This window comes from Melopsittacus undulatus, chromosome 12, assembly GCF_012275295.1.
Source record: "Melopsittacus undulatus isolate bMelUnd1 chromosome 12, bMelUnd1.mat.Z, whole genome shotgun sequence".
NCBI classification, from domain to species: domain Eukaryota; kingdom Metazoa; phylum Chordata; class Aves; order Psittaciformes; family Psittaculidae; genus Melopsittacus; species Melopsittacus undulatus.
In genome coordinates, this window is record NC_047538.1 from 2,184,754 (window position 1) to 2,207,475 (window position 22,722).

At 54.8% G+C, this 22,722-nt stretch overlaps 1 protein-coding gene across 1 annotated transcript; it reads right to left on the minus strand.

The window, feature by feature from the left end:
- Positions 1-1,954: 1,954 nt before the first annotated feature.
- On the minus strand, positions 1,955-14,615 carry NBL1 (NBL1, DAN family BMP antagonist). Its single transcript, XM_034068405.1, has 4 exons — positions 14,497-14,615; positions 4,945-5,139; positions 4,671-4,782; positions 1,955-3,217 (listed from the first exon to the last, which is right to left on the minus strand). The coding sequence occupies exons 2-4, from the start codon at positions 5,112-5,114 to the stop codon at positions 2,957-2,959; spliced, it is 543 nt and encodes a 180-aa protein (XP_033924296.1). The 5' UTR covers positions 5,115-5,139; positions 14,497-14,615; the 3' UTR covers positions 1,955-2,956.
- Positions 14,616-22,722: the final 8,107 nt, after the last annotated feature.

Genomic DNA, 22,722 nt, shown 5'->3' on the forward strand with positions numbered 1-22,722 from the left:
ATCTGGGCTGGGAACAAGCAAGAAGCCCACCCGGAGCCCCTGCGGCAGCCTCCCAGCGAGGGCACATCAAGGAGCAGCGGATTCATCCCAGCTGGCTCCGTGCTCGGGAGGAAGCAGTGCCACAGAGCAAAGCCACGCTCCCCTCCCAGCCCTGCTGCGCCCCAGCCTCGGGAGCAGCTCAGCACCAAAGCTTTTGCTTCTGGATTGGATCAGGAGCGCATCCTCCAGCACCAGGGGGAGATTTCTTGCGCTTGGTTTGGATGTGGCTGTTGAGGAAGTGAATCTGAAGCAAAATGAGGAATGGCTTTAACCTGCCCGAGGGGAGACTGAGATGAGCTCTTAGGCAGAAGCTCTTCCCTGTGAGGGTGCTGAGGCGCTGGCACAGGGTGCCCAGAGAAGCTGTGGCTGCCCCATCCCTGGCAGTGTTCAAGGCCAGGTTGGACACAGGGGCTTGGAGCAGCTGCTCCAGTGGAAGGGGTCCCTGCCTGTGGCAGGGGTTGGAGCTGGAGGAGCTTTAAGGTCCTTTCTACACAAACCATTCCATGGTTCTGTGAGAATGTGTTTAAAAACCTGCTTTAAACAACCCCCGAATCCCAGCACTGCCCCTGCACAGGCTCCTCTGCCCCAGCAGTGCCCATGTGCACTCTGTCCCTGCGCACATTCCAGGACACATCGTGGCTCCACCAGCACTGCTCTCCCCTAGCACCAGCAGGGAAGCAAATCCAGGTCCTCAACAGCCACATGGCAGAGGGGACTCAGTGAGGACAGGCGGGTGGTCCAGGCCAGCCCTACCAGTGCAGTTTGTCCTTATTGTATCCTTCCCGTGGGATGGCTCCTTAGGGCTGGTTTGGGCAGAGCCTTTGGCACCTTCCCTCCACGGAACGTCCTCCACGGCCTGCACTGAGGATCAGTGTGTGTTGAAGGAGGTGAGGATGTCCTGCTCCCAACCCCTTGTGCTGCAGCTCCTGGGATCACAGGGGCAGTTCCCAGGCCAAACTCAGGCCCTGTTCCCACTTACAGCAATGAAAGAGCCCCATGGCAGAGGCTGGTGACCACGCAGGTTTCTGTGGCTCTCCACCTCTTCCCAGCTCTCTGGAAAGCTCCCTGCTCCCTGCCTTGGGAAGACACCACACGGCCAAAGACACATAACCTCAACACACCGGACACCCTCAGCCCATCCCCTTTGCTGCGGCAATTGCTGCCTCAGTGCAACACCATTTGGAGCTGCTCTCCAAACACGTGCAGAGCCCCCAGAGCCTGGGATTCATTCACTAGGAGCCAGCAGCTTGCACGGAACAGCCTCACATCCCACCAGAGCACTGGGAGCTTCCCCAGGGTCAGGTTCAAGCAGGGAGCATCACTCGGTTGTGTCTGGCACAGCCAGGAGCAGAGGTTTGTGAGGGCGCGCTCTGCCCTGCCCACGAACACCTGATCCCTTGGGAAATCCCTTTTCCACCCTTGGAAAAGAGCCCTCTGGTTTCCAGCCGAGGTGCTCGTGTCCCCTCCTCCCCCAGGAAGGGAGGCTCATGTCCGCATCCATGTCCACATCCATGCCCATGTTCACCTCCCTCTGCTCCCGCAGCACTCCCAGGGGCAGTGAACATCTGGATGCCACGAAAGGCTCTGGATCAAGAGTGTCACCTAGTGGCAACAGAGCTGGTAAAGGCTCCATGATCCCACAGGGACCCCACGCACTTCCCACACAAGTGGGACCAGACAGCCCTCAAACCTCCCGGCTGCAGCGCCTGATGTGTCCACATGCAGCCCAGATGTTGGGAATCCGGGGTGGGTTTTCCCTTGACGAGCTCTTCCTCCTGAATGGAACGCAGCAAGCTAACAGGAACCATTGCTTCCCATGCCCTGTACCCTCCTGTGCTGCTGGCCTGCTGCAAACAGCTTCACCCCATCAGCACTGGGGAGCCTACGGCCACAAACCAGACAGGCACCAGCGCACTGAGGGGTGGGAGTCAGAACCCATTTATTTCAGAAACACAAACCCAACCAAACCCAACCAAAATCCTTGTAAATCGGAGGGGGGGCATCGAGTACAAGCTCTGGAAGCTCTTGTCAGGGCAGCGCCAAAGAAACCAGCTCCATACAACAGAGAGAAAGGGGGAGCAGGAGGGGCCCCCAGCCCGGCACAAGCAGCCCCTGCAAGGCTCCATCTGCACCCTGGCACTCGTCCCCCTCTCCCTCCACCACCCTTAAAGTGCAGCAGGGAGTGGGGGCAGAGGGGCTGGCTCCCCCCCAGCCTGCTCTTGGCCTTCCCCTGTGAGCCACAGCAGTGCCCATGGCACGATCCAGCTCCCTCGTGGTGGCCCCAGGGACCAGGAAGGTGAAGGCCGTCACCATCACGGATCCCAACCACCTCACACGGCCCCAGCGACACATCCTGGGGGAAAACGCTCCCCAGGAGCTGCTGGCACAAGAGGGTTGGGGTTGAATGAAGATCCAGCAGGGAACAGCGTGTCCAGCTCAGCTCCTGAGGCAGGCAGGGATGGAAGGAGGAAGAAGGGATGCAGCCGGTCCCACACAGGAGAGCTGCGCATCTCCTGTGGGTCTGAGACACATCCCTTCCTCCTGCACCCCAGGGATGAGCCATTTACAAGAGGAAAACCCAGGACTCGGGAAGGGCTCCACACGGGTCAGGAGCCTGCAGACAGCACCTGGGGAGCTCAGCTCAGGCTCTGCTCTCAGCCAAAACCCCCTCATCCGTGTCCCTGCTCCTCTCAATATATTATTACTATTATGTGCAAGTCGTTTTGCATCCGACAACACGGAGCCCTCAGCCCTGCCTGTGCCTCACAACATTCCTGCTTCCCTGGGGGACCACGGAGAGCAAAGCGGGAGGGCAGCTACGGGACAGGAAAGACTCCACCCCCCCTCCCTCCCCAAACCCCATCCCTGTCCCGCACACACACACACACACACACAGGGACAGTCCACAGGGGCCGGGTCACTCGTCCCCCTCCTCCTCATGGTGATGGTGGTGACTGGAGGCAGGAGGTTCCTCCACCTCCTGCTGGTGGTGGTGGCCGTAGTGATGGGGGCCGGGACCTTCGGCAGGCATGTTCTCCTCGGCGTTCAGGTAGACGTTGAACAGGGCTCCCTCGTGGCTGGGCTCCTTCCCGCACGCCTGGCAGCTGCAGTGAAGGATCTTCTCCACCAGCTTGTCCACCCTGGGGATCTCGTCGTTGCCTGGGCAGTCCAGGGTCACCTGGGCAGAGGGATGAGGGTGCAGGGATGAGCTCGCAGGCTCAGGGGCCGTGTGGACACGTGGCTGTGGGTCTGACCTGCCCCGTGCCCTGCAGACTTGGTGCATTATAAGCCAGAAGTGGTGGTTCATTATCCATATAAAGAAACCTCTACTGTCAGTCTGCAAGGCAAGAGCTCACTGGAAATGTCTCATAAGGGACAAGGTGCAGGGAAAGTCATAGGATCATCATAGAACCATGAAATGAGTTGGGTTGGAAGGGACCTTAAAGCTCCTCCAGCTCCAACCCCTGCCACAGGCAGGGACCCCTTCCACTGGAGCAGCTGCTCCAAGCCCCTGTGTCCAACCTGGCCTTTGAGCACTGCCAGGGATGGGGCAGCCACAGCTTCTCTGGGCACCCTGTGCCAGCGCCTCAGCACCCTCACAGGGAACAGCTTCTGCCTAAGAGCTCATCTCAGTCTCCCCTCTGGCAGGTTCAAGCCATTCCCCTTGGCCTGTCCCTACATCCCTTGTCCCAAGCCCCTCTCCAGGTTTCCTGCAGCCCCTTTAGGCACTGGAGCTGCTCTCAGGTCTCCCCTTCAGGAGCCTTCTCTTGTCCAGGCTGCCCCAGCCCAGCTCTCTCAGCCTGGCTCCAGAGCAGAGCTGCTCCAGCCCTCGCAGCATCTCCATGGCCTCCTCTGGCCTCGCTCCAACAGCTCCAGGTCCCTCTTGTGCTGCTGGCCCAGAGCTGGATCAGGGCTGCAGGGGGGGTCTCCCCAGAGCACATCAGAGGGGCAGGATCCCCTCCCTGAGCTGCTGCTCACACTCTGGGGGTGCAGCCCAGCACACGGGGAGGTTCTGGGCTGACTGATGGGCTGTGTTGAGCAGCGGCTCAAGCAGGATGCTGCTCCCGTCACTGCTGGCACAGAAGCCTCAGCAGTAACTCAAAGCTCCCCCCAAGATCACTGCTGAGCATCTGAGAGTTTGGATTGAGCCATCTGCCCAAAGGCATGAGCTGAAAGCACAGCAGAGCTGAGCCCAGCATCCTGGCTTGCCTCAGAGGCAGGGTTTATGGCTCTGCCAGGAGCAATGGGGGCATGGAGCTGTTTGGGCTGGCAGATGGGCTGTGGGAAGCACTTGTGGACATCAGAGAAGGCAAAAACTCCCAAGTGGGAGGAGGTGACAACAGGAGCAGTGGGGAGAAGAGGCACGAGGGATGCACACAGGGATGAATAATGCAAGGCCTGATGGGGATGCTTCTGCAAACAGTGATGCACGCATCGCTCACCACTGCAGTCCAGTTGCTGCAGCAGCCCCTTCATCAGGCATCCTGAGACAGGTCTGCCACTGAGAGACACCCAAAACTGCAACTGGGGAACCTCAGGGGAGGAGAATGTCTTGTCCTGAAGTGGTGGCAGAGCAGAGCCGAGCGCCCTCAGCAGCAGGACCCCTGGGGCAGGCAGGGATGGATACTCACGATTTCCCACATGGACTGCGCTGGCATGCAGGAGTCACAGTGAACCAGGGACTCTGTGGACTGAGGGAAGGTGTTGGGGACGCTGTAGCTGAAACACTGCCCCAGGCAGGCCCTGCAAAGACAAGGGGAGGGATGAAACCTCAGGGGAGGCACTGCTCTTTCCAACAGAGGGGCCAGGCAGGAGCAGGACATTGTGGGAGTGACAGCCCCAGAGGCACCGCAGTGCCAGCAGCAGAAGGAGCGAGCTGCACCCAGCTCCGTGCTGGATCCCTACCTGTTCTGGATGGACTTGGACTCGCAGCCGCTGTGCCCCACGATCTGGGTGATGTTCTTGGCCTCGCACCAAGCGCTCTTGTCGGGGAAGAGGGCGAGCTTGTTGATGGGGGGCGGTGCAGCCAGGAGCAGTGCTGGGAGGAGGGCACCGACCACAAACCATAACATCATGGCCAGCTCTGCCGGGACCCTACAACTGCACACAGGGAGCACGGCGTTAGGAGGGGGCAGCAGGCAGGCAGCCCTGCTTCTGCAGCCCCACAGCCGCTCCTGGCCACCACAAGCACAGCTGTGCCTGCGGTGCTGGTGCTCACATCGCCCTCAAGCACTGCGCATCCTGCTCTGCCTCCTCCCTCTTCGGAACACGGCCCCAGGCAGGCAGGTACCTGCACTGCTGCTCCCAAGCTTCGTGCCAGGACCTTCCCATCATCTCCCAGGCCAAGCTGGGCTGGGTGTTTGCAGAACAACAGCATCAGCTCCATGGGCTGAGGAAGCAGAGCTCAGCGCTGGTTTCATGCGAGGAGGGCGCACACTTCCCGCTCCCTTCTCTCGCACCTGAAAAGCCAAAGCCGGCCCCGGTGTGAGGGATGAGGGGCAGGAAAACCGCTCTCCTCCTGGAAGTGCGCAGCAGGGGTCGCTGCAAGGCAGCGGCGAGCAGGGAGAGCTGGGAAAGCCTCCGTCCAGAGGCCGGGAACCGGCAGGGACCGAACCAGCCTTTACTTGGACAGAGCCGCTCAAAGGCAGGAACAAGGATGGGAACGGAGCCTGCGGACAGGGGGGACCCTTCGATAACAAACATGAACCTCGCTCACCAAGGTGGCCAGAGAAATCCCACGCAGGGTTTCCCTGTGGAAAGGCGTATTCCCAACCAAGGCGCCTGCATTAACACTCCCAATGCCCGAGGAAAAGCAGACAGAAAAGCACCACAGAAATAGGGGAATTTTTTCCCCTGTGGGGTTTGGATGCAGTCACAGTGAAAGGCTTTTCTGAGCTATTTGTTAGAACCATGTTATTTGCTCCTATTTATTTATCCAGACTAAGATCCAAGGCCCACACTGGAAAGACTCCTGTTGATTCCCAGGGCTCCTGGCCTCAGCCCTCTAATGCTTGCTGGGGAAGGAGAGGAAAAATGCTTTGCTTATCAGACACTGGTGCCAGAGGCAGCTCCATTCCCCTGCTCTCTACACAGTGCTCCCAAATCCCTCCTCGACTGCAGGACCACCACATTTACCTACATAGAACCATGGAATGGTTTGGGTTGAAGGGACCTTAAAGCTCATCCAGCTCCAACCCCTGCCATGGGCAGGGACGCTTCCACTGGAGCAGCTGCTCCAAGCCCCTGTGTCCAACCTGGCCTTGAACACTGCCAGGGATGGGGCAGCCACAGCTTCTCTGGGCACCCTGTGCCAGCGCCTCAGCACCCTCACAGGGAAGAGCTTGTGCCTTATCTCCAACCTGAACTTCCCCTGTTTCAGTTTGAACCCATCACCCCTTGTCCTGTTGCTCCAGTCCCTGATGAAGAGTCCCTCTCCAGCATCTCTGTAGCCCCCTTCAGACACTGGAAGCTGCTCTGATGTCTCCCCTTCAGGAGCCTTCTCTTCTTACATGACTGAGACATCCTACAAGAACCTCTCACAGCTCCAGCTTGGGTATATTAAGGCCATTATGAGGCAAAGGGCTTTGTCCTGTTACCCCTTCACTGAGCCCAAACTCCTGGATCTGAATTGAGAGACAAGAGATGCTGCCCCAGCCTCCATCCCAAGGCAGCAAGAAGAGGGCATCTTCATTCCCTGGTCCCCGGATCTCCGGAGGAATCAGGTGGTCTCTCTGCTAACCTCTATTTCCTGGAGGTACAGGAACTGTAATCACAGATGGCTCAGGTTGGAAAGGACCTTAAGGTCATCCAGTAATGGTATAATGCAGCCACACCTTTACAGCCCTTGCTTCCTAACCCTCCCATCACTTGCTCATGTGAATGCCCCAGTCCCCAGTGAGAACACCTGCACAAAGCAGGGTTTGCAGCTCCTGCTTGGAGATAAGCAGAGGGGTTCCGCCCCTGAACTTGTGTGGTTAAATACATTTGTCCTGAAGACAACGCTCAGGGCTTTCTTCTGCTCCCAGAAGGTTCATTTTCATGTGAATAGGGGAGTTCTGCAGCTCCTAAGAACCCAACTGAGCTGCACACACACACTTGGCTTGCTCAGCACCAGTCTCATTCCTCAAACACCAGCAGCTCTGTGCTGAGGAATCTCACTCCCAAAGGCAAGTCCGAGATCAGAGCTGGGATGTGACCCAAACAGCAACTCCAGCCCCCCGGGGAGCAGCCGAAATTCCTCTGGAGCAGGCACACAAGTTCACTTCCACGTGCCCCATTACAGAGCAATTTCCTTCTTCCCAAAGAAAGGTGGTGGCTGGGGTGTTTCCAGGTTCCTATGCAAGTCTGCCCAGCAGAGGCAAACACTGCTGCCTGTGCAGGCAGACCTGCTTCCCTGGACCTCTTCCCTTGCCCTGGAGGGATGTGCTCAATAGAGGGGGGTTAGACCCATTGCCAGAGGCATGAAGGGGCACGTCCAAACATCTGAGCTCCTCTCGCTTGGATACCGAGAGGAAGATGAGCGAGGCTGTGCTCTGCTAACGCACAGGAGCTGGCCGGCATTCAGGAAAGCACTTGAACATGGGCTGCAACCCTCTCCCGAGCAGGGATGTTTCAGCAAGCAGGGCCCTAGCAGAGGTGAGCAGGGGAACTTCTCTAGAGCTGGAGCAGCTACAACTCTACCCCATCCCATCCCTCACTGACTTGAACCAGCCACATGCATTCGGTGCTTTCCTCCTCCCAAAGAATGCCCTGGAGCCTGCACGGCCGCAGTTCTAGTAAGTAACGAGGTTTATGCCATCAGATGCAGCTGAGTTTGGGAGGGAGCTTGGGATGGAAAGAGCCTGCTTGCAACCACGGCGTGTTCACTGCCACAGCTCAACCCAGCCATGCGAACAGAGCTGCCGCTAAAGCCATTCATCTGACAGCAGACACATGGGGGCAGACAAAGGCACCGTGTTCCCTCTGCCCCCGGGCTGGGAAAGGGAAGGCAAAAAGGAAGACAAGGCACCCGAGGAGGCCTGCAGACTCCCCATTAGATACAGGCATTGAGCACATTCCTCCGTGACAAGCTAAATTACACGTTGCAGCCCCTACAGGAACAAGTGTGTGCTCCCCGGTGCTGACCCCGGCCCTGGCCTGCCTCACAGGGGCTTCTTTCTCTTTCCACACCAGGGCACACGGGGCTTTTCCTGAGAGTCAAAGCTTTCCAAGCAGAAAGTTCATCTCGGCTCCATCCGAGCCAGCAGCCCATGGGGTCTCTGCCCGCTCCCTGTGCATGGCAGCCTCCTCCTCCATCCCTTCTGCACGCCTCAGAGCCATCAAATGACTCAGCCCTTGAGCCTGGCACATCCCAGGCTCCGGAGACAAACAACTCCTCAGCGCACGCACAGCTGCAGCCTTGTGGTGAGCAGCTCCAGAGCCCTTTCCCAGCCTGTCCCCATGTCCCTGGAGCTGAGGGGCAGCATGTCCCAGTGCTGACGGGTCCCCATGCACCACCTCAGCATCCTCGTGATGCCCACAGGGTCCCTCTGCAGGCTGAGCCCTTTGAGATCTGGTGTCAGCAGGCTCAGATGTTCTGTGTCACCTCGAAGGGCTCCTTCCTCCCATCCCGGGGGCTCTCAGGACAGACCCCGCCAACGCCTGGAAGCAGCTGGGAAAATCTACATGGTTACAATGAGGGGAATTACCTCGGAGGCCACATTCCCACATCCAGCCCACAGCTGTTCCCGGCCACTTGGAAACCAAACACGGCTGCAGGAAAATACAAAGCATCTGATCAGTTTTACCCTCTTTTTCCAGTGGGAAGTTTACACCATCACAGGAGAGCAGCCTGCAGGTGGACATGGGGGGAATTCCATCAGTAGGTTAATACAGTTATAAGTACTTTTCTTATCCAGGGTCTTGTAGTTTTGCCTAACACAGTAAACTGCAGACAGAGGTAGACTGTGCTCATCCCAGGTTCTGAGAGACAACAAGGCCCTAAGCTTTACACACTAAAGGCTCAAAGCCTGTGGGTACAGCACAGAAACAGTGTCAGCTCCACGCTGCAGCTAAGGGCAATGAGGCTCAAAGCTGGGAAATTCACCCTACCTCAGTGCCTAACTCAGGTCCACATCCTTGTGTGAGATGCAGAAGATCTCAGCATGGACACGATGCAGGTTTCAGCTCCTGGTGTGGATCAGAACTGGGATCTCCACCCTCCTCCCCTGCCGCCCTGGACAGCAGGGGTGTCCTGAAGGAGCCAGCTTCCCACTCAGCACAGCTCTCATGCCAAGCACCCAGAGCAACCCCAAGCTGGTGCTGGACATCAATGACAGCACTTTGGGGTCCTGCCTTCGTGTTCGTCTGTGCCATTCTGCTGCATGGAGCTGCCACATAGCACTGCAGGGAGAGGAGGAGGCACCAAGGTTGAGCTGCTGAATGCACTGCTCCGTGCCTCAGTTTCCCTAATGGAAGAGCAGAGACAGGCAACGCCATATGCTGGGTGAGCTGATAGGTGCAGAGAGAGTGGGAATGCACAGGGAAGGCTTTGGAATACTGCAGGGAAGAGGCTGCAGGGGCAGGAGGGGAGGGAGGCTGCCAACAGCCCTTGCCCCACACAGTGCCAGTGGGGACACAGTGATACAGGGTAAGGAGAAGGGAAAGCCCAGGACTCCAGTGGGATCTCTCCTGTTGTGTGGAGGTGGCCAGGAATGATCTCCCTGCAGGAAGCTGTGCATGCTGGAAGGTAAGGGATTATTTAGGCACTTAAGAGGAAGCAGAGCCCCAGGAAGGGATTTGGTGGCAGCTGGAAGGAAACATGGATGTGTCCCACAAAGAGCACAGCTCTCCTCACACACAGGATTTTGTCTCTACAGGAATTCCTCAATACTAAAAGGCAATTCTTCAACTCAGTATTTGCTCTCATGGAAGAAAAGTTCCATCGAGACAGCTTTATTAGCAGGGAAAGTTTCAATCTAACCTGTGAAAACTTGGGAAGTCAATAAAACCCATCAAACCAATGGTTTCATGCAGTGCTTGCCCTTACTTAACACTTGCCCCCCTTTTGCAATCTGAGTTTAGGTAAAACTACATCAGTCAAAAACAAGAAGTACAACATCCTCTGGGGACTCTACTGTTGTGTCTGCAACAGCCCAAATCCATCCCATCGATGCCAGGACAGGGGAGAGGGAAAAGGATGCACTGGAAATGGATAGAGGTGATTCCTGAGGCCAACAAGGCTTCGCTGAGCACAAAGCCTCTGCTGAGAGCTTCAGGCTTGCTTTGGGCTGCAAAAGCTGGGAAGAAACAGCAACACATCAACAGGGAATTACTACAGGAGGGTGCTCGGTATTTAACACGATCCTAAAACCACTCTGATAATGGAGCAAGAGCTGTGTCCTGAGTGGCTCCTGCTGCCTCTGCCCCTTTCCAAAGCAGGAGATGTCAGAGCTCCCCATTCTGTAACATGTTCCTTTGCACTCACGCATGGCTGGAGATTCACAGAAAGAAAGCAGAAACAGAGCAAAGCACTGCAGCAGTCTGAAGCCCTCTCCCCTCCCCAGTTCTAAAGCCTTTGGTACATTGGGAGTTTAAACCTGGCCTCTCGACCATGCTCTGAGCATTCAGAAACTCAGGTCTCCTGCAGCTGGAAAAGAAATCCCAGCTCCTTTACCTACAAAAACCATTGGAAAGTTACCTATGGATGAATCTAGGCTCAGAGTGGGGTCCTGAAGGAGCTCTGCTGGAAAAGGGACGCACAAATGGCGTGGGGAGGAGGCAAGGGTAATCAAAACTGTTCCTGATGGTTTAGTTCAATTGCTCAGTTTCTGCATGAAGAGCAATCACAGCCAGGAAAATGCATCAACCGAAAGCACAGGAATATGTCCCAGCCCCACATCACTCTCCAGCCCCCCTCTTCTTCAAGCACCTGCTCAAAATGTGGGGCTCTGCTGTGTGGGAGCTGGGAAACAAGCCTGGAACCAGCTCTGGGGAGCAGCAGGACTGGGGTGCTCAGAGGACTGGGGGAATGGAGAGTATCCAGGCTCCAAGTGAGAGCTCGTGCAAGGAGGGACGAGTCTGCCACATGCTTTGGCTGAAGCAGTCCCCAGGCTGCAGCTCATATGAGCAATAGGCACTTACAAACACAGCTGGCAGCAGCGTTAGAGCCAGAGGCCTCGCTCGCATGTCTGGACCTGAAGGAGGCTCGACTCCCTCCTGCATTTCCCCTGGAGCTGGTGATTCCCACACAGCCATCCCACACATCCCTCTGGAGCAGCACTGCCGATGCCTGCGGCTGAGGGTACCGGCTGCGGGAGGACAAGAAGTGTCCAAATGGGAACTGTGGATCCAAACCCCATGGAAAACCCCAATCCCAGCAGTGACTGCTGCCCTCGAACTGGGCTATGATCCCTAAAGCTGCCCCAGACCCCTGTGAGCAGCTGTTTCCCACCCAGTATGGCAAGGGGCTGCCTTTTCCTTCACCACAGCATCACTAACCCAGAACCTGACCACTGTCACCCACCGACAGCACAGCCCCAAGGCACCTGAGCACGGTCACCGCTTCCCCTGCCTGAAGCCTCAGCTTCTCCCCTCCTTTTTCGGGTGAAGCAGCTCTCAGGGCTGGTGGTAAAACCCCCCCCGGCTCCTGGGAACGGTCCCAAGAGCCGCTCACATCACCCTGGGTTTGCTTTGCAGGCAGGCACCAGCTCCCAGGGGAGCATGGCTCCCAGCAGGCCCAGTTCTGCTTCCACTTAGGAGTGAGGTAAACTGGGACCGGCTCCTCCGAATGACTCCAGTGGTGCAAATGAGATCAGAATCTGGCACCGCTCGGCTTGCTCACAACGAGCAGAACTGGAACCAGACACAACCAGTTCACAGTGGCCACCGGGACTGTGGTTTCGCAGTGAGCACACGATGGAGCAGGCAGGGACAGGAGGTGGCTCCGGTACCACCGCACTGCTGTTCACCCCCCTCGGTCAGTCAGGACCAAACTGGCATAGAAACATTGAGCCCTGTCCTACTCAGAGGGGTTGTGCCTCTGGGATCAGGTTCCCGGCTGCGGGAGCAAGAGGGAAGGAGAAGGGTTTGCAGCTGAAGCTGGGGCTCTTTCAGCAACGGTTCAGGATCCTTCCTGCCGTGTCCCTCTCCCTTTATACCCTTTTGGGCCATATCCTGCTCACAGCAGCAGAAATCCAGTCAGCTGGAACACCAGTTTTCCCTCTTTCAATGTCTGCTTTGCGCTGCACCAGCCTCCTCAGTTTTAAACCCAACATCTGCATTCCTTACCCATGGCATTGACTGCAGTAGCTCTAATTCTGAAGCAGTGCAGGGCCAGAGGCTTTTGGGGGTATCACAACATCTCACAGCCCACTTGGGATGTGCAACTGCTACCAGACACTGTGAGCTGAGCTCACACTTGATGTTTAGACACTGTCTCCCCTCAAAGTGCAGGATTTGACCCTGTAACCACACTGAAATCAAACTGTGAACCCAGTGCTGGTCCTTTCCCCTCTCTGGACAGGTTGCCTGAGCTGTGTATCAGAGAAGAGGGAGGTTGAAGCCACATCATCGAGAGCAACCAACGCAAGGGCCTGATCCTGACGCCATTTCCAAAGCTCAGCTCCAAAGCACTGCAGTTTTGGCTGGAACGGGGGGAGCAGCCAGCACAGCTCCACAACTGAGCCTTGGGTCGCTCCGTTCCCACCATCGGTGCTCATTTACACCCTGGTCCCCTCCACCCCGTGTTGCTCCCCCCCTGAACGGTGCTGTGTGAAGAACAAAGGTCTGGGGAAGCAGGAGGTACAGCACTAACAGGAGGCACAGGGGACAGAGCACCCCTCAGCCCACCCCAAAAGCACGATGTTACCAAGCAGGCAGGGTTTTAAGGCTCTTCTCCATGAGGTTTCTTTGCCCTCCGCCCCACTGGAGCCCCCAACCCCTCTGGTCCTTGCTTTATCCCAGAGGATCTCTGAGCTGGGCAACCAGAGGAGGGGTTTTTCCAGCAGACTTCAAACAACGAGGAGCTCTGGAGCAAGGCTGGAGCTCTGCCTGCTCCACAGGGATACAGGGGCTGGTGGAGAGACTGCTACCACGTTAATGGATACAGAATGGAGCTTGGGGAGGAATAACTGCCCAGCAGTTTGCTCTGCTACTCGGGCAGGTTTCCCACTGTACCAGCTTAGCACGACCTCAGCAATGCCAACACACAAAGTTCCTCCAACATGGGCAAGTCTTCAAGGCTACTTTAAAAGCATTTTGGCTCAATCCTGCTCTTCCTGGGCACCCAAAGTTCCCTCCAGCTTTCCCTCACTCCGGAAAGGCAACCGACCGCGCACTTGGGAAGACTTTGCTCATTCACCCTTTTTTGCAAGACCACAAACTCCCCAAGCTGGAATCCAGCACGGAGAGGTCAAGCCAAGAGCCCGGATTCTTCTCAGGGCTGTTTGCAAACACTTGGGATTTTTAGACCAAAGGCAAATTCCATTTCCCATCCTGCGGTTTGCAAATGGGAGGCAAAGCTGCCTTTTAGGAGATGGGAGACTGCCTCCCAAAAGCAAAAGTGCCCATTGTACACAGCTGAGTTTTGGCTGGTTGGATATTGCAAAGAGGACACGAAGTTCTTAGGCTAAAAATACAAGGGAAAATCCGGCCCTCGCCGTATCTTTCCCACTCATTTCAGTGGAGCGCAGATTCTTCTCCAAAGAAAACCTACAGGACAAAGCTACAGTGCCCCAAATGCACAACCACTCCACACAGGCTGAATTCTGAAGTCGATGGGGTTAATCCGGTATATAAATCCTATATAGAAAAGGTAGATTGTGGAGCAGAGCGTAAGATTCCCATACAAGTGCCCTCGTAGGAGAAATGTTCGTAAGCAACAAGATTCTTGTATGTAACAAGTAAGAATTGCCACAAATACCGAGGCAAACTGAAACATTTCCTTACAACTCAAGAAACAGGTAGAGAGCTATAGGATCTAAGCCTTTGTAATACGCTACCAAGCACGAAACCTATTTGTAGGCTACAAGGATGTAAATTCGTCCCCTTTTTCAAGCAACAAAAGTTCACTGCTTTGCCATCCAGAAAATCCCCTTCCTTCACACTGCCCGAAGCACTCCCCGTCCTCTGCCGTTGCGGTCAATCGATAGTCGGAATGTTCCCGTTCTTCCCTCCGCACTTTTGTTGGAAACCCGAAGGCGATGGGCAGGACCCTGCACCGCAGATGGGGACCAGCGCAGCGCGGCTCCCATCCCCTCGGCTTTTACTTTCTTTGCGTTAAAGCGGCGGTGGAGCCCAGCGGCTCCCCCGACCTCCGCCTCATCTGCAACTCATTTCTGGCCACGGCCACACTCTCATCCTCCCGCCACCGATCACCGGGGAGGGGGAATAGAGGGGAAAAGAGACGGAAAACCCTCGGCGGAGGGAACGCGGCGGGTGCGGGATGGGGGCAGAGACGCGGAGCCCCTCGGTACTCACCACCCAGGCGTCGGTGGGCACAGCCCATGGGCTCCGGGGCCGCGGCCGGCGGCTACAGCCCCGCGGTGCCCGGCGGCTGCCGCATCCCCGGCGCCGCGGCCCAGGGAGCGCGGGGCGGGCGGGACCGGCGCTTCCCTCCTTCCTCCCTTCCCTTCCCTCCCCCCGGTGCCGGGCTCCGGGCGGTGCCGCCGGCCCCGCCGCTCGCGATTGCACAATCGGGGCGGGAAGCGAGAGGAGGGGAGAGGAGGGGACGGAGCGAGGGAGCGGCCCCGGTGCGGCGCGGGGAGCCCCGCTCGCTGCTCGGGCACGGGGGGGCCGGGAGCGGCGCGTCCCGGGCAGCAGAGCCGGGGGCGGCGGTTGGCGCCCGGAGTTCGCTCCGGCAGCGGCATAAACAAAGTGTGGGTAGGGCTCAATGCACGCGAACGGCTCCCGTTTAAACCCAGCGCTGGATAGAGAGGGCTTGGGCAGAGCCCTGGCAGCGGCACGGGCTTTGGGAAAGCTCTGCAGCACCAGAGAGGATGGGGTTCTCTTTTCCTTTCCCTTCTCTTTTGCTTTTCCTTCTCCTTCTCTTCCCTTTCTCCTCCTTCCCTTTCCCTTCTCCTTTCCATTCCCTTCTCCTTCTCCTCTTTCTTCTTCCCCCTCTCTTCTCCTTCCCTTCCCTGTTTTTCTCTCTCTTTCCATTAAAGAACTACCAGCCAGCCCCAATCCCAGTGAAGCCCATTCATCGCTGTCTTTCAGCTGCAGTAATTGCTAGAGAGCGGAAGGACTCTGTTTCTGTAACAGTGCAATTAATCTAATGAAGGCCTCCACATTAAACACTGGCACAGCAGTACCCAAAGCAACAGATACCTGCAAGGTTTGGATGGGCTTTGCTGGCTCCTGTTTGTGTGGAGATTCGCATAGAGATCAGAGAGGGAGGAAGAGGAGGTGGTGAGAAGGCAGCAGCTGTGCTGAGAGGAGAGCTGGCAGCAGCTTTGGGGCTGGGGGTTAGCTCAAGGAGCCAGGAGCCTGCCAGCAATGGAAGTTTCCTGCTGCTCCATTCCCTTCACCTCCAGGACAATAGGAATCTGTAAACAGGGTGGCAAAACCCTGCTGCCAGCATCACTTTCTCACCCTGTTAGATACAAACTCCCCAGGCCCAAACTGTGCTGAGCTCCAAAAGTTCCAACAAGAGGCAGAGGAGAAGCCTTTCACCGTCAGGAGCCTGACCTCTCACTTCCCAGTGTGGCCACTGCTGAACCTGGGCTTTTGGCTACTCACTCGCTGCTCCTCATGGCCAGCACGACCAGCAGTGAGCTCCTGCCTGGGAGACCACTTTATTCCAAACGCCCCATCCCTGGCAGTGTTGAAGGCCAGGTTGGACACAGGGGCTTGGAGCAGCTGCTCCAGTGGAAGGGGTCCCTGCCTGTGGCAGGTGCTGGAACTGGATCAGCTTTAATGTCCCTTCAATCCAAACCAGGCTGGGATTCTATAATTCTATGAATAATACTAGGAGTGAAAGAGGAGACATCTGAGGCTTGGAATCAATTTCTCATGGCTGTGGATAAATTATAGAATCATAGAACAGTTTGGGGTGGAAATAACCTTAAGTTCATCCAGTTACAACCCCCCTGCCATGGGCAGGGACACCTCACACTAAACCATGGCACCCAAGGCCCTGTCCAACCTGGCCTTGAACACTGCCAGGGATGGAACATTCCCAACTTCCTTGGGCAACCCATTCCAGTGCCTCACCGCCCTAACAGTAAAGAATTTCTTCCTTATCTCCAACCTGAACTTCCCCTGTTTCAGTTTGAACCCATCACCCCTTGTCCTGTTGCTCCAGTCCCTGATGAAGAGTCCCTCCCCAGCATCCCTGTAGCCCCCCTTCAGACACTGGAAGCTGCTCTGAGGTCTCCACGCAGCTTCTCTTCTCCAGGCTGAACAGCCCCAACGTTCTCACCCTGCCTCCATATGGGAGCTGCTCCAGCCCCTGAGCATCCTCATGGCCTCCTCTGGACTTTTCATCCCGAGTGGTGCAACACAACACACCTCTCCTCCTTCACCCCCCAACAAGAGCCCGTTTTGTCAGCCTGCAGTTCTCCACTGCAGACAGACACCACATAAAAACAGAGCCTTGCCCTAAAGCTCCACACCCCCACCTGTGCCTTCCCCTTTCCCCTGCTGCGGGATCACCGAGATACAGCAGAAACCTGCTCTCCAGTCCCCGGGAGCTTCCTTCCCTCCTCCCTTGCCTGCTGCTGCTGTTTTGGGCCTGCTGACAAACACCCACAGTGCCAGGGGCTCCCCACTTGTCAGGACAGGACAAGGAGCTGTGGGCGTGAGAATTAAAAGGGTGTATTTGTAAGTTAAAAATAACCCCATCCCTTTTATTGGTGTCTTCACGCAGATTCCAAGGCTCCCTGCCCAGAGCTGCCTGCTGGAAAACACGGGGGGAGAGGGAGCTGGGAGAAGAGGGGGTGAAGTGAGAGCGTGTGTGTCTGAGGGCTGCAGGGAGCAGCCATATCCCCACTGCTGGGCCCATGCTTCAGGTCTCCCCCAGTGACTGGTGCTTTGTTCGCTATCCCCAAGGCACATCATGTAGGGACCAAAGAAGGGCTCTCAGCCTTAATCAGAACCATAGAGTGTTTTGGGTTGAAGGGACCTTAAAGCTCCTCCAGCTCCAACTCCTGCCACGGGCAGGGACCCCTTCCACTGGAGCAGCTGCTCCAAGCCCCTGTGTCCAACCTGGCCTTCAACACTGCCAGGGATGGGGCAGCCACAGCTTCTCTGGGCACCCTGTGCCAGCGCCTCAGCACCCTCACAGGGAACAGCTTCTGCCTTATACCTGATCTAAACCTATCCTCTTTCATCTTAAAGCCACTGCCCCTTGTCCTGTCTCTTCATACCCTTGTAAAAAGGGTACAAAATGCATTGCAGCTCCTCAGAATAAAGGTGGGTCTTTATCAGCTCCCTTCCTCCACTGGAACATCACCTGCTGAGGTTGAACTTCTTGGCTCCTAAGACATCTCCAAGCACTTCAAACTGCTGTGTGTAAGGGCATCCATGTCTGAGGTGAAGGAATCAGCACTCATGCCAGGAGACGGAGGCAAAGGTTCTGCTACTTAAAAAGCTGGGGGTGATTTCCCATCACCGTCTTGGGTAGATGAAGGGAAGGGACAATTGTTGCAAGTAGGATGTGAGGAGCATGTGGCTCATCAGGTGAATCCACCCTGAGCACCTGCTTTAATAACACACAGAGGTAAGGAGAGGCTGGAGGGGAGGGTTCAGCCACAGGAGGAATTACACCCAGCCACCTCCATCGGGCCACAGCTTTAGGGTAACAGATCTGAGCTCTGTGCTGAATCCCTTTGCATAAGCAAAGCAGAAAGGCACGAGTCCTAGAGGTAACTTGGCCAAGCTCCACTTGCCTGGCCATGTGCAGGAGAGACCTATGGATGGACCTGGCTGGCAGGGGCCGTGCTTGGTAGTAAAGGAAAAGGATTTCTCATAGAGCTCATTAGAAAACATCTGGGCTCAGCAAATGACCTGGAATGCGACTCGGCAGCGGGGCGCTCCTCTCTTCCGAGTGCCGGGAATGCGAGCTCCCGCAGGGTAAGACTCCAGCCAGCTGTTTCCTCTAATCCCATCAGCCTTCCCTTCCACAGGGGTCCGAGCGCTCGGCGGGCAGGAGAGGAGAACGTCCCCTGCCCTCCCCTCGGTGACTGGGATTAGTGGTTTCTCTCTAGTGCTGTGCCAATGCATTCTGGGGCCCTGGGGCAGCAGTAAAAACATGTACCCCTCCCATCGCTGAGCAAGTCCAAGTGTGTTTAATCGCCCTATTTTCCACCTTGCCCAATCATTCCCTGCTCCCAGGCATTCTAGGCCCCTCCGTCCCTCCCTTCCCCAGCAACTCAGGTCATGCAAAATCCTTCCCCTATTCAGCTCATGGCTGCAGGGGCAGTTTCTAACAGGGAGGGCTGGGAAGAAGCTGTTGGGCTTCTTTTGCAGGTGCCCTTTTCCTTACGAGTTCAAACAGCTTCTCTCTTTCTACTTCCAAAGCGCTGGTTTCCTCCAATTCCATTCCAAAGGGATAAATCCCCTCCAATAACCATCTTCTTTGCTGCTGCACAACTTCCCCCTGCTGCAATAGCTCAGAACCTCTGCTTATAACAATCCTTTCTCTTGCAGCACTGCCTGGAGGGCCCAGCCAAGCCCAGGGCCTCATCACAATAGGTATTTGTATGTGTTTAGAGACAGTTCTGGCACCAAAGCACTTACAAACTGTCAAGCAGCAGAACAAACACAGAACACACACATGTGTGCAGGGAACATTTTGCACATTACCAAAAGGAAACCAGCACCGCCTGAGCTGGGGTGACTCAGCCCACTGCAATAGTGAGCTGCTCTTGCATGTTGCTGCTGAACAAACTCTGGCTTCTAAGAAAAGCATCCAAAATCTGAAGCGTCAAAGTGCCGGTTTCTGAAGTGCTGCTGCTGCAAGAGTCAGCATTCTTTAAACTTTGGGTTTAAACCTAAGGTAACAGAGGAAAAGGAAGGTACCTATGGATTCACTAACAGCCCCCACTGTATGGAAGACAAATGCCAATGTAATTCTTAAAGTGATAATGTGGTATTCATTTTTAGAGGGTATGTTTCATAAAATCATAAAAACAGCACCCTGAGAAATCTGCTCATCCTGCCCTAAAGCAGGGTGGTGATTTCATAGAATCCCAGACTGGTTTGGGTTGAAGGGACCTTAAAGCTCCTCCAGCTCCAACCCCTGCCATGAGCAGGGACCCCTTCCACTGGAGCAGCTGCTCCAAGCCCCTGTGTCCAGCCTGGCCTTGAGCACTGCCAGGGATGGGGCAGCCACAGCTTCTCTGGGCACCCTGTGCCAGCGCCTCAGCACCCTCCCAGGGAACAGCTTCTGCCTTATCTCCAACCTGAACTTCCCCTGTTTCAGTCTGAACCCATCACCCCTTGTCCTGTAGCTTCAGTCCCTGATGAAGAGTCCCTCTCCAGCATCCTTGTAGCCCCCTTCAGACACTGGAAGCTGCTCTGAGGTCTCCACGCAGCTTCTCTTCTCCAGGCTGAACAGTCCCAATGTTCTCAGCCTGGCTCCATACAGGAGCTGCTCCAGCCCCTGATCATCCCAGTGGCCTCCTCTGGACTTGCTCCAGCAGCTCCATCTCCTTCTGATGTTGAGGCCACCAACACTGCACACAGTGCTGCAAGTGGAGTGTCACAAGAGCAGAGCAGAGGGGCAGGATCACCTCCTCTGACCTGCTGGTCATGATTTCTGGGTTTGTGAAGCAGATAACACTATTGCAGCTGGTGAGGAACTGAAGGAGCTTCTCCTTGTTTTCTTGAACAGGCTGAGACATCTGTGCTAGCACTGGACCAATTTTGGGCCAGTGTGGGTTTAGTTTTGGTAGCAGGGACTTGCCTCAGTGCCTGTTCCAGTGTATGACAAGAGTTAATGTTGAAGCCTTAGTTAAATAATCACCGGCTCATCCTGTGCACAGAGGAGTCACCGTGACCTCTCTATCTGCCAGCCTACCTCTAGTTCTACCTAATATGGTTATAAACCCCACAACGTTGCAGATAGCAAACTAGAGCCTCCCACAAGCACGTGGCACACTAGGATGCTCCCAAAGGTTTCAGAGTTATTTCTCAGGCCTTAAAAGAACCCAATAAACTTCCTCTGTTCTGCCTGACATGATGCAGACATTCTGACCCAGTCCTTCCAGTGCACCTCCAGTCCAACTTCAAGTGCAGCACCAAGGGCGAGGCAGAATACCCTCTAAAACTGCTATAAAGAAACACACTCCTTCGTCCAACTGGAGATTTATGAACTGAATTTGAACTGATAAGGGCATGACCTTTCCTAGGAAGGGGCACACACTCCTAACCCAGAGCTGGAGTCTTTACAAGCACTCCCAATAAAGCCTGCAGATGAAGAGTGATTTATTAGTCACCAACAACTTTCTCAGCATCTTTATAAGCTCCAGGAGGTGGGTATCTACCACCACGAGGAACACAGCTAGCAATGCTGTACAGCAAAGTGCTGACAGCCAGAAGTCACAGGAGGAACAGCGATCCACAGCTGAATTTCCATAAACTATGTTCCCATTTAGCTTCAATCCCAGTCAAGCATTTCACTGTGGGTGGGCTATAGGCTGGACTCTCGGAGCAGTTAAGACACAGGACACATTGCATACAGCTGCCTACCAGAGCTGCCGTGCCAGAATGCGCACTGTTCCCATTTACAAAGGCAGAGCTGGGGTGGGAGATGAGGGAAAAGTTCATTCCTTACCATCAGGATGCGGGTGGTATGGGGGAAAAGCACCAAACCCCATTCAGCTCCCAGCAAATGGGCAGCAGTGCCTTGCGGATGCAGGATGCTGCTGGGAAATGTGGGTTTCCTCCCAGGATCCTGCGCTCCCCAGCTCTGCCACCAGCCTCTCCCTTCTAGCTAAGAACTGTAGCTCACAGTACATCCCTAGCACAACACCTTTAGTCCACTAAGTTTGCACACAAGCACCTTTGTGATTTCTTCTGCATTGCTCCAAAACTCCAGAGGGAACCCCATAAAAATACCTGGAAAACGGATTCCTTCTCCTATGGAGAATCATCCACCATGTGAAGCCTCTGGAAGAGTTGAGTTACACCATCACTGCTGTGTTTCCACTGTTGGAATGACAGTATCTCCTTGGTCTCCTCCCTCCATCTTGATCTGTTACCTAAGTTCATATCTAAGGTACATCTACTAAGGCAGTGACTGTCTTCTGGAATTATGCTTACGTCACACCTAACCCAGCCATGTGCTATTCCATGAGATGCAAAGAATTGATAACACATTTAGATTCATTATCAGATTTAGATTCACCCCAAAATTCAATATTGAGGATCTCAGTGTTTTACAACTATTAGTGATTCCATGAGCAGTCACCTCCCAGATGCTAAACCAGAATTCCTACCTTATCAGAGCTTTGCCATTAAGAATTTGGGGCAACTTGAGGGTAGTGAATGAGTGCAGAACATACCCTTCGGGGGTCTCCCAGCTCAGGAAGTGAGCAGCCTTCCCCTAAGGCTCCAGCATCTGCCAAGTAAAAGCACAGTCAGAAAGGATGGCTGCTGGGGTCAATGGCTCGAGACTCAAACTTGAGTCCCAGCTGCACACCACATTCCCCCCGAGGCTTAGCACTGACCTTGTCTACAGCTTCTCCCATCTTTATAATGGGAATTCCAAACCCTTCTACCTCCTTGAATCCCATCTGTTTAGTTTGTAAAGTCTCCAGGGCAGAGACTGGTTTTTATTTGTGTGTACAGCACCACATACAGCAAGGTCCTGATCTTGGCTAAGGCATGACTGAAATACAAAGAAATGACGGGGTCTTGATCAAACATGAAGAACTCAGATAAACAAGGGAAAAGCAGCTTGATTCCCTGCAGTCTCTGCTTTTCCATGGCTTGTTTATCCATCACAAAGCTTCAGCAGACATCTAATCAAGCTGTTAAAGAGGCAGATTTGTGGCCAGACAAGCACTGAGGGAGCTGTTAAACGTTCAAACCCAGTTCTATTCAGCAAACAGCTTTTCTTCCCTCCTTCTAGATAGTGGTGTAATTTCTTTACTCACTGTATACTCACCATTTTCCTATTAAAACTGCACTGGGGTGCTACAATAACTTCTCCATTTAAAGTTCTCATTAATTTTGGGTAGGGACACCTGACTTCTTTAGGCCTATCTTGTTTGCCCTTTTTGGTGCTGATCCAAATCAAGCTACAGTTCAGACGAAGCAATGATTTCAGCAGGCTTAAGAACGAAGGAAAAAGGTGATAGTTTCCAGATGAGTGCATTATACTAAATTTAACATGCCTTTTGGTACTTAGAATTTCCACTTTTCCCCCTTCCATTTATGTAATTAGAAATCAAGCAGCAAGAAACTATTCCTATTCTGTTCTCAGTTGGGAATAGTACGGCCTTATTCCCACAGAGGGAAAGAGGAGATGCTCTGCACAGCTTACACAGACAGGATCAAAAATAGGATTTAAACAACTTTAATTAAACCAGAAAAAATACAGGCCCATTACATCTTAGTTATATATGTGTATATACAAGTAGTAACACAAACAACAAGCAAGGCAGCTATGAAAAAGACTACAAGTTCTTACCCCATTTGAAGAGCATTTTAAATGCATTTAAAGAGCAATTTTAAATGCCACTTTTATAATTGCACACC

Excerpts from the sequence above, each read along its gene's own strand:
- NBL1 (XM_034068405.1), bottom strand. The coding sequence starts at position 5,114 with ATGATGTTATGGTTTGTGGTCGGTGCCCTCCTCCCAGCACTGCTCCTG. Across the intron at positions 4,783-4,944 it reads TCCAAGTCCATCCAGAACAG|GGCCTGCCTGGGGCAGTGTT; the intron begins GTAGGGATCCAG and ends TTGTCTTTGCAG. Across the intron at positions 3,218-4,670 it reads CGCAGTCCATGTGGGAAATC|GTGACCCTGGACTGCCCAGG; the intron begins GTGAGTATCCAT and ends CCCTCTGCCCAG.